Source organism: Chondrus crispus, genomic scaffold (genome assembly GCF_000350225.1).
Source record: "Chondrus crispus Stackhouse genomic scaffold, scaffold_53, whole genome shotgun sequence".
NCBI lineage: Eukaryota > Rhodophyta > Florideophyceae > Gigartinales > Gigartinaceae > Chondrus > Chondrus crispus.
In genome coordinates this window covers 1-16,056 of record NW_005178511.1, presented here as the reverse complement: position 1 = coordinate 16,056, position 16,056 = coordinate 1, and the positions used below count along the sequence as shown (strand labels likewise).

At 56.7% G+C, this 16,056-nt stretch overlaps 1 protein-coding gene across 1 annotated transcript; it reads right to left on the bottom strand.

Moving 5' to 3' along the window:
- Positions 1-12,120: 12,120 nt before the first annotated feature.
- Positions 12,121-13,314, bottom strand: CHC_T00006829001 (hypothetical protein). Its single transcript, XM_005710082.1, has one exon. The coding sequence runs from the start codon at positions 13,312-13,314 to the stop codon at positions 12,121-12,123; it is 1,194 nt and encodes a 397-aa protein (XP_005710139.1).
- Positions 13,315-16,056: the final 2,742 nt, after the last annotated feature.

The window sequence follows — 16,056 nt, the reverse complement described above, 5'->3', positions numbered from 1 at the left end:
GTCGTCGTACTTGCTCGTGGCGCGTCTATCGGACACGGCGCGTACACGCAGCGGTCGGCGGAGACTCGCTCGGTGACCCCATCACGATCGATCGTGATGGTTCGGCGGTCATTGGCGAGCACGCGGTAGGGTCCGACAGCTTGCGAGGCGAGCTTGTTCGACGTCTTAGCCCCATCGGTGGGGTTGAGATATACGTATTCTCCGGGACGGAGCCGGGAATTAATACGTCGTATGCGCTTATCGAAGTCGCGCTTGTAGCGGGCCTGCGTCCGACGCAAGCTCCCGTAGGCCTTTTGGATAGTCGAGTCCAAAGTCTTGAGGAACTCGGCACGTTGGTTCCCCCCATCGGAAGGGGGCGCGTCGCCGTCCGCCCGTCGGAGAGAGAACTCCGGCGGTGGCCTGCTGAGCACGAGCTCAAACGGCGTGGTGCGTGTGGTGCGATGTACGTGGGAGTTGTACGCATACGTAAGCGGCCCCACGTACACATCCCAGTCGTCCTGGTGTTCACCCACGTAATCCGGCAGCATCGAAGCGATTGTTCGGTTATATCGCTCGACTTGCCCGTTCGTCTGGGGATGGTACGCCGAAGTGTACAAATTCGTTATCCCCAGAACGCGGCACGTGCTGTTGAAGAACTTGGCATTAAACTGAGGGCCGTTGTCCGAAAGCAACGTGCGAGGGACGCCATACTTGAACACCCACGAGTCGCAGAACGCAACTGCGACCGTGTACGCTGTTATCGTGCGGAGCGCAACGACTTGCGTCAGCTTACTGAAGTGGTCCGTAATCACGAGCAGGAATCGTTTTCCTGTCTTTGTCTTGGGGAGCGGCCCCAAGATGTCGATTGCGAGGCTCTCGAGGGGCCTCGTAGCTGGAAACAACCTCAATCGGTTGAGATGTTTCCTCAGCTTGACGCGGTTCATCGCGCAGTTTCGACACCCTCGCACCGTGGCTGCTACGTCTGCAGCCAGGTGTGGCCAGTAGTACTCGCGTCGAAGTGCGTAGTACATACGGTTCTGGCCCGGGTGCCCCGCGATGGCCGGGTTGTGGCACAGGCGAAGGAGCCTGGCGCGAAGCGTCCGAGGTACCACCACCTGAACGATATCAGGGTCGAAGGGGTGTCTCCGTTTGAGCACCCCTTAGTGGTCCTCGAAGAACGCGGAGTCCCGGGACTCTGACTGTCGTGCCAAAACGGTTTGGCAGAAGTCATCCACGCGTTGCTCCTCGACTATCTCCTCTATCGTAAGAGGGGCCGGAAGGTCGTCCTGCGGTGGGGCGACCGGGGCGTCGAGCGCGCCAGCCTCGGGGTCTTCGGCGCGCTGGATGTCGCCGGCGTCGAACTCGTCGTTCTCCTCCCAAAACGAATTGGGTCGTTGGAGAGCGGGGGCTTCGTCGTCGCCTCTCGGTTCGTCGCGCGTCCGTACGCGCGACCTTGTTCGGGCTTCGGCTTGGTTCCGTGTCGTTACGAAGACATGGACGTCATGATGATCACAACTCGCGGTACCAGAGTGGTCCGCGAGCTCGTTCGATACGTCTCGAACTGTCGTGCCCCCGTCGAAAGTGGGGATGACGTCATCCACCTCGACGGTGGGGCGAGGGTCATGGGCGACCTTCGGCGACACGAGTCGTGACAGGGCATCGGGCACCTGATGCACGCGTCCGGGGCGGTACTGAATGGTGAAATCGTATTCAGCCAGACGTAGCCGCCACCGGGTGAGTCTTCTGGAACTCTCGGTGAGTGACATGAGCCATCGGAGGACGTCATGGTCCGTCCGTACGGTGAACTTCGTGCCTTCTACGTACGGCCGTAGTGTGCGGATGGCCCACACTACGGCGAAGCACTCGCGTTCGGTAGCGCTGTAGTTGCGCTCACTATCGGACAGTGAGTACGACCAATACCCCACGGGGCGCCAGTCGTTCGGCTCTTCGTGCCCCTGAAGTAAGGTGCAGCCGAGTTGGTAGGCACTCGCGTCACTGTCTATCATGTATGGACGACCGTGCCGGAGCAACGCGAGGATTGGCGGAGCGATCATGCACTCCTTAAGGTTCTCGAACGTCTGAAGTTGCAGCTCCGTGGGGTTATTGAAATCGGGATCCGAATCCTTGCGCGTCATGTCGGTCAGAGGACGCGCAATCTTAGCGAACCCCTTAACGAATCGGCGGTATACGTTACACGCCCCGAGGAACGAGCGCACTTGCGTCAACGTCCTTGGGAACGTGAACGTCTTGAAAGCGCCGGCCGCCGTATCAGCCACGCTCAACTTGCCTGGGGAGATGACGTGCCCGAGGTAGTGCACCTTCGGTCGGAAGAAGCTGCACTTCTTGAGCTTAAGGGAGATACCGGAACTCCGCAGTAAGCTCAAGACGGTATCGAGATGCCTCGCGTGTTCTCCGTGCGTACGGGAGAACACGATCACGTCGTCGAGATAGACAAGGCATATTTGCCAGCGGACTCCGGAGATTATTATGTCGAGCGCACGTTGGAAGGTGGCCGGTGCCCCTTTGAGTCCAAACGGCATGCCCAAGTGGCGAAACGTGCCCATGTGCGTCGTAAACGTGGTCTTATCCCGGTCTTCCGGAGCGACCGGGACCTGCCAATAACCGTAATTGCAGTCCAACGTGGTGAAGACGGCTGCATCTCCTAACGAATCGATGCAGTCGTCCATCCGTGGCAGCGGATACGAATCTGCTGCGGTCTTCACGTTGAGACGCCGGTAGTCCACGCAGAACCGAAGGGAGCCGTCTTTCTTCGGTACGAGCACCACGGGGGACGCCCACTCGGTGCTCGCGGGTTCGATAACCCCTGCGTTCAACATCTTGTTGACCTCCTTGGCGACCATTTCGCGCATGGCCGGGCCCTTCCGATAGGGCATAGAACGAATCGGTTTCGTTCCCGGTTCGAGGGGAATGCGATGCTCCGTGGCTTGGATCGTCCCAAGCGCACCGCTCCACAGACTCGAGTGCTTACGGAGCATCTCGAGTACGTGGCCACGGAGCTTGTCATCGTCGATGTATGACAGGTCGATCTCTTTTTCCCAATCTATCGGTGGATTTTCGGGATCCTTTTGCTGGGGGAGTACAGTACCCCTCGCCGTCGGTTGGCATAAAGGTGACCGTTCGTCCGGGTCGACCCCTCTGTCCCCGGCAGTGGTCTTATCGTCGGAGTTGGATCGGCCAACTCCTACCCCACCGACTTGATCGGTCAAGTCGGTCAGGTGTAGTGCGTGCGCGATCCCCTCTTCGACCGTACGTTCGGGAGTGAGGATCGCAAGGGGGTTGCGCTTCGCGTATCCCACGACGGTGTGCTTCGGAAGCCTCTTTTCTCGTCGTGAGAAATTCGCGACGATGACGTCGAAGGTCTGATTCGGTAGGACCTCCGCGACGCCATTCGTCAGCTTCACTCCATGTCGGTGTTGGAGTGAGGGCTTGGGCTCCAGGAACACGAGGCCCCTCCCCGCGGTTGTCACACGCACGCGGGCTTGTGACATCGCGGGGATAGTAACCCAGCGGGCGATTCGGATCGCCTGCGGGGCCTCCTCGCGTACGTCCGGCCGACCCGTGTGTCGTCCGTGTCGCCTGGTAGGGGGAGTCGACTCCCCCTTTCCGTCGACGATGGCGAGAGAACCGCCTTGGCGTAGCTCCATTCGTTGAGCTTCGATGTCGATACATCGCACGTGCGTATCGATGAAGGCCGTGCCGAGGAGGACCGGCACGGCGAGCCGGTCCGCGACTACGAACGGAATTCGGAACACCGTGTTCCTCAACCGCACGGCCAGGCGGACGACGGCTGAAAGCTTGAGGGGGTTGCTATTCGCGCCTGCCAATCGTGGCAGAGGTGCGTCGTGCACGACGTAACGCGTCCAATCGGGGGGAAGGTCGGCCTTCCTCACCAGATTATACCCCGAGCACGTATCAACGGCGATCGTGCGGGGTTTAAATGCATTTCCCTCTGTGGCTATCGAGCCGAGGACGTTGTAGATCTTCGACGTCATAAGGCAAATGACGCCGTCGACAACCTTCGGGGCGACCTTATCGGTGAGGTCGTTCCGCCGGGGCCTTCGATTTCGGTGCTGGCCCCGCTTGCGTTTCTTTCTACCCCTTCCTTGGGGCGTCTGCGGATCAGTGACGCCCCAAGGATTACTCGAGTCCGTACGACACGGACCTTTCTCCGGCGACCTTGGGCTCGCGGGAGTCAGGGGGTCGACCGAATCTTTTCGGTCGTCGTTGCCCCCGTCGCCATCGTTACGCCTCACCGGGACGTCGGCTGTCCCCGTGTCTTGTTCTCCTAACGTCAGGCCTTCGGAGGCCTCGACGTGCGCTCTCTCCGGTATCGGCATTACAGGAGCTCCCGTGCTCGCCTCCGATAGCGGGGGATGTATTATCGGACAATACCCCCCGTGTCCTTGGCGAGCACGCGGGGTCGAGTCTAGTTCGTGGGGAAAAGACGGCTCACGCGACCGCGTGTACGTAACCGTCTTTACCCTTTTTTTCGAACTACCTGTGCTATCGGAGCTAACCTCCTGGCTATCGACGGCCAGGTCTTCTTCGGGTAGCCGTCCGCGCGGGTCGGGACGATTCCCCCACTGCGGCTCAGCGGCCCTGGCGAAGTATTCGGGTACTTCCGGGCCTTGACCTGCGGCGTCCGGTCGTCGCAGGATATGGGGGGCGAAGCGAGTCGGCTCGCCTTCGTGACCCTCCGTGGGTAGAGGGTACGGATCCTCTACCCAGTCTTGCAGGTACATTATCGCATTTTGTACCTGTTGGGGTAACCGAGAACGGTCTCGGTCCCCTCTTTCTCCTTGACGGGGGTACCTTGTGTCCGCCTGCCGGTAGGCGGGTCCATCCCGACGATCGACTTCGTTATGACGGTACCCGCCTCCACGGGGGGCGAAGCGTGCGCCCCCACCCGGTCGGTTCGGGAAACCTTGACGCGGGGGACGACCCTCGCCCGCCGCTTGCCGGAGGAGATTACGCGCACCGGGGCGCGTCTCCATCTGGTAGCAGTAGTTCCTGTACGCCGTGAACATCCGTTGTTCCGGCGACAGGAACGGGCAGGCGTACATGGCGTGTCCGTACGTACGGCATAGCCAGCACACGTACGCGCTGCCGTCCGTTGAGGCGAAGGTCGCCGCGTGCCGCGCCTCCTCATCGGTGAGGAGGGGCACGCGAGGCGAGGCGCTTCCCTTATCTCGACTCGAGATATCGAGCTCGGCGACGCGGGGGTCCGTGCCCCTTGTCAGTCTCGGAGTGGCCGCGAATGCGGTCGCGTAACTCGATGTCGTTCCGGTCGACATCGGTGAGGGGGTTCGTGCCCCCATGGGCCCTGCTCCTTGCGTAATGAGGACAGGGTCGGCCTGCCACTCATCCTCCGCGATATGGAGGGTCGAGGCGGGCGAACTTGTCGCGTCGGACTTCGTAGTCCTGCCAGCCCTCCCTGTCGGTTTCGGATCCGGCAGAGGTAAACCGCGCCGAGCGCGGTACGTTGTACCTTCCGCCGTGGCGATACGGCGGATGGTCGGAAGATCGGTCTTCTGACTGCCTGGCAGCCTTTGCACAGTTTCGGATACTGCGGCACGGGTTGCTGGTGCAAGTCCCCGCACGAAGTAGTGCGCGAGGGACTGTTCGGAGAACACTGCCGTGCATCGGAACGCGGCAGTTTCTAACCGGTCCGCAAAGGTGCTCTCCATTTCGTGGGGTTTCTGTCGCGCCGTAGCGACAGCGTCGTACGCTTCACGTAACACGTCGTCCGTGAGGTAGCGTTTCAAGAATTGATTCACGAGCCCCGGCCAGCTCACGTCGTCGTGGAGCTGGCCGGCGCGGAGGCCACGCATCGTATAACTCGTATACAGGCGCTCCGCGTCGCGCTCGAGGAAGTGCGCGAGGACTCGTACCGCAACACCTTCGGTCAGGTGTTGCGAGTTGAAGGTGATTCGGATATCCTTCAAGAACGGCAGCAGCTGGATCGGTTCGGTACCGTCGAAGCTGCGCATCGTGGGACGGATCCCACGACAGCGTTGGACGTACTTCGCGATCCGTCCCGCGTCACCGGAGGTAACAAGCCTCGAGGTGTTATCCAAGCGGTACATACGATAGTCAGAAACGGCGCTGAACTCTTGGATCATCGTATGTACCGGCTCGAGCCCGGGTTCAGCGGGACCCAGCGTGCCGAAGGAGGTAACCGGTAGCGTACGGACGTCTTCCGGACCTGGATGCTCGGCGTAACTCGCCGGCGGGTAGCCGCCCCAGCGTGGATCCACGGAGAACATCGGTTCTCCGGATCCGCGGGCGGCTCCTCCACGGTCCTGTTCGTCCGCGTACGATACGCGGTCCACTTGCCGCCTACTTCCGGCGATAGGCGGCAAGGCTTGGGTCTCAGACGCGAAGTTCGCGTCTATCGGAGGACGGCTTCCTTCTGCAGTCCGACTGGTAGCGGCACCAGTCGGACGCCAACCTTCGGACGCGGCGGCGCTCGGAGGTACGGTACCACCGGGCCATCTCGAGGGGGCACCGGGTAGCCTTTCGGCCATGGTACGTTCCATGTCACGAGCACGCCGACGGGTGGCGTCGAGCTCAGCGGAGAGGTGCGCGACCGCACCCAATTGCTCTGCGGACGGAGAGGTTCGGTCCTCGGGTCGTCTCACCGAGGTCGGCCTCTCAGGGCGACCTTGCCCGGACGGTCCGGGCGAGGCGAAACGGGAGTCTTCGACGAGCACTATCCGCGAGTGTAACTCGTCGATCAGTGCTCGGAGATTCTCTAAGGACTGCGTCACTCTATTGAACCTCCCTTCACGCAGGGAGCGGAGTTCGGCCATACATCGAGTGTATACATGGTCCGATACATCGATCCGAAGGGAAGTACGGACTTCCTCGATGTATTCGGCTATGCGTTCGAACATCGCCGCCGCTCTTTCCTCGGAGGATCCGAGCGACGGTTCGCGGTCACGAGGACCTGCGTCGCCGTCGCCCGACGGGGCAGATGGGAACTGCACAGCGGCCGGACTCAGATCCGCCGCTTCGGAGCGGATCGAGGGCTCAAACTCTTGGCTCATCTCGACGCGATCGGTTCGCGGAGGGAAGCGGAAGTCTTCTCGGAGATCGGACTCCAGGGTCTTCTAGGTCGGGAGACCACTGTAGCATAAACACCCCCAGCGATAGGGGTGTATGCACAGTTCGACCGAGACCCTTGTCGATTGGGAAGACGGGGGTGAAGCAGGACACCAGCTAACGGCACCGGGCAGCGGGCCCGGGTAGCGTGGTAGAGCGGGAACGGGGAGGACGCCGGTACGCGCGAGCGGGTCGACGCCTCGACGCCCCGGCGCGGTACTGGGTAACGATCCAGTACCGACGGGCGGAGGCAGAGCCGACTCGTGGGCGTACCGTGTGCGTCCTCAACCCGCGCTCGGTGCCGCTCTAAGGTAATTAGCGAGCGTTACCTTAGAATAAGCGGGAAGTCGGACCTTGACGGTCGGTGGGTGACAAGTCCGTGCTTGTCCTCCTCCCCCGCCGCCGGTCCGCTCCATATTTAATGTACATAATAACCTATCATAATGGTACAGTACCGATGTACTGTAGCGACGTACTGTAGCGGTCGGTCGACACTGTACTACTGTCAGCCATCGGGGTTGACAGTACACGTGTGTGCGCGCTCTTCGTTCCGCGCGTACACGTGTACACGTGCGCCCCCTGTACTTGGGGGTACACGTGGTGGTACTGTAGAGCATCGAGCCCTACAGTAACCGATCCGATTCTGAGTTGATCTAATCTAAAATAAAGCCCCAGGGGAGGGTTATACTACATTGGTGTCTATGAGCGTGATGAAGTAGTGCGTGTTGTGTGTTGATCTGGGTTTGATCGGTCCACACACATCTGACGGAAGACTGTCTCCGATTTGCGTTGTGTGTTGGGTTCGGCGGTGTGGTCTTATGGTGATTTCGCCATTTATGCAGGCGCTGCACGTGATTTGGGCGCTGCAGTCAGTGATGCCTTTGGGCATTGGGGGAAATAGTCCGTTTTTGGACATGGTGGTGATTGTTTTCGGATGTGCGTGTCCGAGTTTGAGGTGCCATTCGTGCAGGAGCTTCTGCGTTGCAGTGAGTTTTTTGTGGGTCTTGGTGGGGGCTGCCGCTGTTCGCAGTTTGGGAGTTGGTTTTAGTCGTGCCGAATATTGCAGTGTGTCTTTTTGTGGGTTGTCGGCGCTTTGTGGTTTTGGTGCGCGGGGTGTTGCGGTGGTTTTTTATTGTTTGTTACGGCTTTATTCGGGCGCTTGTATGTTCGGGCCCCTTTCGCCGTTGCTGTGTTGTCTTGTTCGATTCTGTATTGGCCTTGATGGTATGTGGCCGTGAGTTGTGCTGGCGGTAGCTTGATGGGTGCGTGTAGCTGTGCCCTGTTTCTGCTGAATGTGACATCGCCGTAGACAGTCAGGTCGTGCACTGATAAGGGATTTTCTTTGATCTTCGGTGCGTGTACGGCTGGGATTTTGATGTCGTCATTCTTCGTCTTGATCTTGATGTGGCCGGTGTGGGTGATGTTCGCGTAATTTCCCGTGGCGGTTTGCGTTAGTGTTCCGGTGCTTCTGTGCATTGCCGCGTGGGGTGTAGCGGTATGTGTTGGCGTCGCACCGGAGTCTAATATAAATGAGTGCTTACCGTCTGTGGGGCTTTGTTGCTCTGCGATGGCGTCTTCAAGGGACTGTAGTCGCTCGCTGAGGTGGTCCACTGTGTCATCGTTGTGGTCGTCGTCGGCGATCGCGGTGGCGCTGTGGGCGTGTGCTGTCTGGGAACGTTTCTGGTATTTGCGCGCGTAGCAGTTCTCAGTGGTGTGTGTGACACTTCCGTGTGTGTGGCACCACATTCCTTTGCGTCCCGTTGGTTTCTCATAGTGCAGTGTTTTGTTGGCTGGTTGGCGTGTGGTAGTAATTCTACGAGTGGGTGCTGAGTGTCCCCTTCTGGTTCGCGGTTTGTATTCTTGCTGGTTTGTTGCGGTGGGTACGTTGGTTTGGATCAGCTGGACCTGGTGGATATGGTTTGTGAATTCCCTGATTATGGTCGGCGGGTTGCATGCTAGTATCATCGCGAGTGATTGCATGTCCGGGTGGTGGGCTAGACCTTGGACCATGTTTCTCACAGTTGTTCTTTCAGCCTCAATGTTAGGGTATCCTGAGACTTGCATCCTGTGTCTGATGTCGCGGTGTTGTTGTACGTAGTCCGTGAGCTCTTGCTCTGACGTGTACTTGAGTGTTCTGGCTTCCGCGTCCGGTAGTTCATGGTTTTCTATTGAGAAAGTGTCTACTGCTTGTTTCACAATTGTGCAGGTGGTGTGTGGTTCATATCGTAAGATATGTGGTGGTAGCAGTTGTACCACGTCCGTGCTGATTCTTTGCAGTATTGCCTTCCACAGGACGTCTTCTCTCTTGCGTTGCTCACTCTGTTGCGCTGGATCGGCGCTCGGTGGGATCGAGTTGGTGAGTTGGTTTTGTGCATTGATCGTTCGGACATGTATCTCTAACGCGTCATACCAGTACGCAAAGTTCGATCGGGTTTGCTGTGGCAAGTTGCCGTAGATGCTTGTTTTGTCTTTCATCGTTGGGATTGCAGTGCTTGATCGTGTCGTTGTTTCAGCTTCAGTTTTTTGCTTGACGAGTCGAAGGATGTCGCGGCTTGTGTGAGCTTTGTCTTGCAGTGCGGCTCGTCTTCTTGCGCGTTGTGTGCGTCTGTTAACGTCTTCCGTGGTGGCTTGTGGTAGGAGTTGACGGATCGTGTTCAGTGGTGCGTGGGGCCCATAACCTGTGATGACCACTGAGCAAAAGGGGAGGTGCCGTTGGCCAACGACGTGAGGGGGGAATGACTGAGAGTCCTATGAAGGAATCATCAGAGAAGGAATCATTGACGTGTGAGCTGGTGATAGGGTAGTGTGGGAAGAAGGATACTGAGCGGTGTGGTTTGAACGGTGTGGTTCGAACTCGCGTGCGCAGCAATAAAAATGAGGCCCATAACCTGTGATTCCAGGAACACCGATACCCCCGATCCTCTCGGGAGCGGGGGAAAACGGCGACTTTATTGTTCAAGTGAGTGAGGTGCTGTAATGCTCTGCCTTATTCTACGTGTGCCTTACTTTCTTGGCTCTGGATGGAACCACATAGAGCATACAAAAATGTCCCGACCGATGGACTTACGATATTTCGCCTTCAAATCGGCACACGGGCATTTCCTACAGTAACGGTACAGCATGTCTTTTTAGTCGCTTCGAATCTACACCCTCTATCCACTGTACTACAGTATACAGTATGTGAGCCTCAAAGCGAAATGTAGAGACGCTCAGTTACGGTAGAGAGGGTCCACAAACCCTTTGTGCAGTGCCGAAAAATGTCTAGGGACACCATCAATACTCACATTCCTGGCATACAGTATTGTAAAGGCCAAATTTGAGGTGCGTCTAGTACTGTAAAAGCAACGAGGAGATCGAATCCGGGGTCGGATTTAAAAGATCGAGACCTCATTTACATGATATTTATAAAAAGCTTATTTATGGGTGTTCCACCGTATAAGGTACACAGCAGTTTCTTTAAAACATCGCTCTACACAATGAAGTATCTCCCGCAAAAAGACTGGCAAAGGAAGTAGACGCATATAAAAGGAAGGCGAAAGCACAAAACATGCGGTAGCTCACTTCGAAACAGCAAAAAATGCCTCGCGGTACGCATCTGAGCCAGCATGAACAAGGGCAGATCCAAGCTCTTCGCCTCAACAATTGGACAATTAGGCGAATTGAAGCGCATCTCTCGCGCTCCTGTAACGTCGTGGCCACGTTGTTAAGGAACCCAGACCTGTACGGGAAGAAAAAGGCCCAGAAGGCCCTCCGAACTCACGGGAACGGCTTGAAGTGCTCTCTTGCGCGAAGCCCACAAAGGTCATTTGTGTTCTTCAGAGTTGGTTCAGACCCTTAGTCTTCCTGTAACACCATCTACTGTGCGAGATATCCTACGCGCCACACCAACTATCCAGTACAGCAAAATGGTCCCCGCTCCGATGATGTTCGCGAGACACAAAATTGCACGGGAGCAGTGGTGTCGCGAAAAGGTCACTTGGACGGTATCGGATTGGATCAATGTGGTGTGGTCGGACGAAAAAAAGTCAACTTGGACGGTCTGGATGGGTTTGGGCACTATTGGCACGATTTACGGACCGACCAGCGGATGTTCTCAAAACAGCAGCAGGGTGGGGATTCTGTAATGGTTTGGGGCGCTTTTTATGGTACTAAGAAGTGCGAGCTCGCCGTTTTAAATGGAAAGCAGGATGCTATTAAGTATATAGATACATTCGAGTCCTATCTTTTGCCGTTTGTGGATCAAGAAATGGGCCCAAGTTGTGTGTTTATGCAAGATGGTGCATCCACACACCGCGCTGGACGTACTTTTCAGTGGTTTGACGAAGAGGAAATTCCTCTCTTAGAGTGGCCTGCCAGGTCACCTGACCTGAATCCTATCGAGAATTTATGGGGCATCCTAGCGCGAACGGTTTATGGACACCAATTAGTCGATTTAAGGACGTGAATGAGCTTTTAGAAGTTATAATGGAAGCATGGGACGAAGTTCCAGAAGAATACCTGGAAAAGCTTGTTTGTCCGTTCCATGCAAAAGCGGTGCTTTGAGTGTGTAATGGCAAAGGGAGGTCCGACGAAGTACTAGGAGCGATGTAGTTGTGAAAGACATGCGCTGTACCTTATACTTTCACACACCCATAAATAAGGTTTCTATAAATATCATGCGAATGAGGTCTCGATCTTTAAATCCGACCCCGGATTCGGTCTCCTCGTTGCTTTTACAGTCCTAGACGCACCTCAATTTTGGCCTTTTCAATACTGTATGCCAGCAATGTGAGTATTGATGGTTGTCCCAATACTTTTTTTCGGCACTGTATCAAATGGACTGGCTGATTTGCAAAAGCCTTATCGTGAAGAGCTTTCGAATTCTGAAATCGAAACATTCAGTTGGGACTACCAACAAATTGCAGCCAATATGAAAGGCTTTCTGTTATTGCCAGGTCTGGCGAATCTTATTACTGTATCCGCTTATTCTATCGCTGTACTTTTGATAATGTACGGTGGGCTTGCCACCATCCATTCCTAGTCTTTAGATTGATACCAGGCCGACCGGCGGCAGTAGGTAGAGTCAAATGTCTTCCAGCTTCCCGGCTTGCATCTGCAATTGTTCACAGGATCATGCAAGTAGGTTCTCCACAACTGGCATGGCAAGAAATGGTCGCAAACCTCTTGAAAGTTGCTAACCATCTCACACAAGCTGTCGGGGCTTGCCTTTTTTCGCTGCGGAGCAGTTTCCTCGTAGTCGACCCCTAGAAAGTCGAATGTTTCGTGCATGGTCCTTTCTCTGTGGTAGAGGTAGTCCTCATATCGCACGATGCTCATATCCTTGTCCCGTCGTAGCTTGCGAGCTGCACTTGCCAGCAGTTCATCACTGCTGGAAAAGTCATTCATGAGCCCGTGCAGACCTCTCATGTTCTCAATTTTGATTCTGCACTTTTGATCACTGTCCTTGGCGCAAACCTCTTCATCTGCTCTCAAACCCTCCACGACGGAGGAATCGTTTAAAAATCTGTGTCGATACTCACCAATGGCTTGTTTGACTATGTTCTCACGATATTGCCATATGATTCGAGTGTCATATTCTTTCACAAAGTTTTGCCACTGCTCTGGCATGTTACCTATGTGCCACGGGCGAATTTTAAAGCCGGGGATCTTTCCATTAGCAATCCCTAGATCCATCAATTCACGAGCTTTCTGAAGCGCCAATTTTGAGTCTCTTTGGTACTCCCCGTGATCCAACGGCTCGAGACGCTTGACTTCAAACTGTGAATGTGCTCGAAGCTCCGTTGTGAATGCTGTGCTACCTGAGTGTCCCATGAAGACGACCAGGAAGGTTTTTGCTCTTGAGCGGCGTTCCGACTTGTGCTGGTAAGCAGAGTTTCCTCCCGCTGATTTGTCAATTCCAACGGTTTGTAACACTGTTTCTGTACCCTCAGCCCCATTTGATCCTTGGCTTCTGGATTTGTTCTCAGGATATTGCGGGTCAGATGGCTCCTGTTCAATGGTTGAGTTTGGACTCTGAGTGCTTGAACTATCGGCATTGTCCTCACCATCTGTATGGACGTCAATTTTTGCCAGGGACTCTTCTACGGGCTCAAGAATAGAAGGCGCCGTCTCCGAATCTTCGATATCTTCGCTTTGTCCGCCTTCCTCACTCCAAGTCTCTTGGAGTTGCGGTTCTGGGCCATCTTCTCTATTAGCATTGCGCTTTTCCATATCCTCAAACCCATCTTCTTCTTTATCTGAAAGAGGTTCTTCCACAGGTACCGCTTCTGCAAACCCTGTGACTGCATTTCCGCCGAGCTTGACAGAATTGGCTTCAGATGAGCCCTTCTTCGGGGTGGATTGTTTGTTCGCGCCCCAGATGCGCCAAAACTTGTTTTCGAATGACAGGCCGAAGAGACAGAGAGAGAGGATAGCGACTATAATAAATGCTGGCATACGCATGTGTGTTCTTTGAATTGCAGCCATTGCGAATCCGGGTTTCGGAGTTTCTGCTGAAGGGGAGGAAACGTCAGGCGCGGTGGTTGAAAAGTGTGGTGATGGTTGGTTTGGCGATATGCAGGGGCTCAAAGAGTGTTTTTGTAGGCTCGATTCCAAGAAGGAAAGTTATAGAACGGCACGAATGCTTTGACCAAAGAAGAAACAAGCCTGCAGTTGGCTTGGGACGGGAAGCTTCTGTGGACAGTGCGTGCTTTTTCGCTACCTCAGGCTCTACACATGGAAGAAAGAATAATATATAATAATCTTCGCACAATACGTAGATCTCTTGCTTGTGGTGACACTTGTAGGATTACAAGAAACTAGAACGATACACACTAGGGCGTTCATGATAACGGCACGGTGAAGCCATGTGACTTATTTTATCGGGGTCAATAATCGCGAGGAATGTCAGAGAAGACACTTTGTGCAATGAGGTGGACACTACAGGATGAGGCCCGGTCAGGCAAGAGGTCTCAAGGAAAGAAATACAAGCTGTCAAGAAGCTCGCATCGAGCAGGGCAAGAATCTGTCCAAGTCATCATATCCAGGAGAGCGCATGGCCCCTGCAGTGCTGCCCGGATCCTCAACCGCCGTCTTAGCGGGCAGCATAGGACCGACCGTGCTTACTTTCCTCCCGCAGCCAAAGAAGGGAAGAGGGTCACCAACTCTGGAGAAACTGCCCCATCCGACGAAAGATTCCCTCGCAAGCCTCCCTCGCAAGCCTCCCTCGCAAGCTGCATTTATACATCGTATCACACATCGTATCACTTGGCCATTCCGGAGCATACACGTGTCTGCCCGTTACCCCCCCACTTTCTGCCGCCTGCTGCCGGTGTCGTGCTCATCACGCCATCCCCCTCGCCCCCTTTCCCCAAAACCCCCAAAATCCCCAAAACCCCCCCCCCCCCCCCCCCCCCCCTTCCCCCCATCCCCGTCAACTCGCACCGTGTCCAGGTTCCGATCCGCCGCACACGATCACAATGTCTACGCGCCGCAGCTCGCGTTCCGCGTACAAGTCGCTGGTGGAGCTGGAGCGACGCGCCAAGGAGGCGGAGGCGTCCGCGGCGGGCCCGCTGTGGGGCGAAGAGGCGTTCGCGGACAACGACGACGACGACGCTAGCTTCGACGCGGAGCGGCTCTCAGACGATGGCGAGGTGCGTCAATTTTTCTGCGGAGCGCGCGAGGGAGCTGGCGAGCGAGGGCATCGTGCACGTACTGACGGTGTGCGACACATGCGCGGCAGGACATAATTGACTCGGACTTTGACGAGGCCGAGGAGAAGGGAGGCGAAGACGAGGGCGAGCGGGCGGAGAAAGCGGTGCGGCGGGTCGAGAAGGTGGCGGCGCGGAAGGCGCGGGCCGGGAAGTACGTGGACCCGGGGCTGAAGCGAAGCGCGGGCGGGGCGGCGGCGGGGTCGCGGGGGGTGAAGAAGGTGCGGAAGGGTGCGGAGGCGGGGAGGGCGGGCGGGCATCGGACAAAGTCGCTGCGGAGGAGCACGAAGATGGCGTCTCTGCGGGCGGCGGAGCAAAGAGAGAAGCGCGAGGTGACGGAGATGGAGCGGAGAAGGAGGAAGAAGTTGCGCGAGAAGGAAAAGCCGGAGATTAGGGTGCTCTCGCAGAAGGAGATGCTGGAGGAGGCGCGCGAGACGGAAGTTAGGAATGGGGAGAGCTTGAAGGAGCTGCTGAGGCTGGAGGAGGAGAAGAAGAGGGTGCCCCTGAAGAAGAAGGGGAAGGAGGAGAGGATGTCGGTTAGGTCGGCGAGGGAGGGCGAGACGGTGTCGTTTACTCGGAAGGACGCGGATGCGAAGAGAGAAATGTTTCCGCATTTGTTCTAACTTTGTGCATTTGGGGTGGGAGGTTGCAAGCCTAAGTAGTTGTTATATAGTTTGTCTAGCGCTGCCTAGGGTCGAGGTAGGAGGGGTGTTGCGGGAGGGTGGAGTAGGTACCGAAGAAGAGCTCGATAGCGTGTGGATAAACCTCCTGTCTGACGAGGTCGCCCAAGGCAGCGGCATCTCTAGTATCGGCGGCAATCCACCTAAAGAAGCCCGAGGACGAGTCGCGCCTGGAGCCCTTGCTTGCCACGAGCTCCCTCGGTGCGGCGGGCTTCCAGCGAATGTGATGCGTGCCGACGACGCGTCCGCGGCGGTCCGAGTGGGTGTAGGTCTTGACGAGGGCGCGATCCTCGAAGAAGTGGTTGTCAGCGAAGGCGAAGACGACCTGGAAGTCGCGGGGGTGGGCGGCGCCCGGGACGGGGCGCACGTCGACGTCGACCAGGGCGCGCAGCGCGTGGCTGTCGGCGTTGGTGATGAGCATGCCGAAGGCCGGGTGGTGGATGAGGGCCTTGAGCCAGAAGTAGGCGACGGGGGCGGCCACCTCGCGGCGGCGGTCGAAGATGGCGGCCTGGATGGCGAGCAGCCTCGCGCGCGCGGCGCGCGGCGCGTGCGCGCCGAGCTGCGCCCCGACGTCGTCCAGCTTG